Source organism: Anneissia japonica, unplaced genomic scaffold (assembly GCF_011630105.1).
Source record: "Anneissia japonica isolate Jap-2015-1 unplaced genomic scaffold, ASM1163010v1 scaffold288032_len69548_cov111, whole genome shotgun sequence".
NCBI classification, from domain to species: Eukaryota; Metazoa; Echinodermata; class Crinoidea; order Comatulida; family Comatulidae; genus Anneissia; species Anneissia japonica.
Window position 1 is genome coordinate 38,517 of NW_022693462.1, and position 1,932 is coordinate 40,448.

The 1,932-nt window shown below is 49.3% G+C and overlaps 1 protein-coding gene across 1 annotated transcript; it reads left to right on the plus strand.

Moving 5' to 3' along the window:
- Nucleotide 1: 1 nt before the first annotated feature.
- Nucleotides 2–1,663, plus strand: LOC117100742. The gene is made up of 2 exons (XM_033240534.1): nt 2–29; nt 855–1,663. Exons 1-2 carry the CDS (start codon nt 2–4, stop codon nt 1,661–1,663), a joined length of 837 nt encoding a protein of 278 aa, XP_033096425.1.
- The last annotated feature ends 269 nt before the right edge of the window (nt 1,664–1,932 follow it).

Here is a 1,932-nt window from a genome sequence, read left to right on the forward strand (position 1 = left end):
AATGAAAGATACACACAGAATTCTAATAAGTAATTTAAAGACTGACGCACCTTTACATTAGTTCTGGCCTCGTTGGTACCACCATCATCATTTTATCTAGAGACGAATCTCATAGGCCCAGCTCGTCCCGTCCACTACACCAGCTGTAGGTGGTTAAATCATGTTTCGCCGCGCTAATCAAATTTCTCTTTGATCCTTGTAATACAGACGGGCTGCTCCTCTTTTTGGTGACATTCACTTGTTTTTAAAAATACGTAAACGTACCTGCGACAACTCCCATAGCTTATCCAGGTATACATTGTCTTCAATTTTGTGTCGCAGTTGCAAGAGAATGACAGCTTTTCCGTCGGCCTAGGCCTAGTGGTGGGCTGATAAATGTTCTAGTCTTTAAAATACTGAGCCTCGCGTGAACCTAAGACGGTTCGCAAACCAAATACTTTCTAGACTGCAGCTTTTCCACGCACTCGATCTTGTGCGCAGAACAAAAAATTCTCTGGAATACAGCTTTTTTGGCGTTTTGGTTGGTGATTTCTTTTCCTCCATTAACAATGTACCACAATATTCCACACACATGCACGTACGGTACCATGTCCCAACTTCCCGACTTCTCTCTACATTCGTGGCACCAAAACGAGAACCGTTTGATTGGTTGACCTTCGTCATAACATTCACCCTATTGCCAAATACGGCATCCTAAAAATTACGTCATGCTTGTCACGGCCAGCGGTCTGCATTCGATTTGACTCACTCTTTTACAAGTCTCTAATTCTCATCAAAAAAGTTTCTCAACATAAACTGACGCTGGTGGCGCTTTCCGAAATGCGCTAATGTACTACGAAAAATCCATAAATTAGAGACTTGTGGCAAGTCTATAGGTGAGGATGAGCCAACAACCTTCACCGTTAATCCTGTCAACCATCCGGCATCTCTCATTCATTGGCGGTGTCTGGCAGCGATTGCTGAACGTGTCGAATCGGGTGTACTTCGGGCCGTCTTCGAGCGAGCTGGAGGGGAAGATATTGCCCATTCCCCGCCATCCAATGAGAAGAGGAAGCACCTAGAGGAAAAGGAGGGCAAACCCAAGCGGAAGGTGCTCCCACAAGCACGTGGGACACCACATTCTTCGCAGGGTTCGATGCCGAAGATTTATGACGCACATTTTCATATGGACCGTCTTCGCCAGGGGCTGGGAGTGTCATTCATGGCTAACCTCAGTGACCTGGAGCGGGTGGAGCCACCCCGAGGTGACGTTCGTCCCGTGTCTGTGGCGGGAGGCATTGCAGTTTACTGCGACCCTCAAACCTACCCCACAACACGGGAAATAAATTTTATCACGAGGGACCTGCACCTCAACGTTGCTGTTGGAGTTCACCCAAAGCAGAGCCTAACATCTGACCAGTTCGATCGGCTCCATTCACTCTCGCGGATGAGTGAGGTAAAAGTGTTGGGGGAAATCGGCCTTGACCATTCCAGGCCTCCCTCTGATTGGTACCGCCAGGAGGGACTCTTCAGACGTGTGTTGAACCGGTCACCAACATCGTGTGGTATGCCTACATCTGAGGGGTATGGCTGGGGACCCCACGGCGGAAGAATGCTACTCGCGAGCACTGGACATCTTAAGGCTGTCCCGTATTCCGCGAGAGCAGAGATTACTTCTCCATAACTACACCTCCACCGTTTCCATCGCTGACGCTTATCGTCATCACTTCCCGGCTACATATTTTAGTTTTTCCTTGGCAGCGAGTGGTTTCAACAGCCAGCAACGACAAGCATGTAGGCATATTGAAGCCATGGACGAACGACGGTTGCTGATTGAGTCGGATGGGCCACATTTCGCACCGGCAGGACAGCGAGTTGGTGCACCCCATCTTTTGTGGGCGACAGCAGCAGTGGTGGGGGAGGTGCTCGGCCAGGATCCCAGGCGGGTTTTAG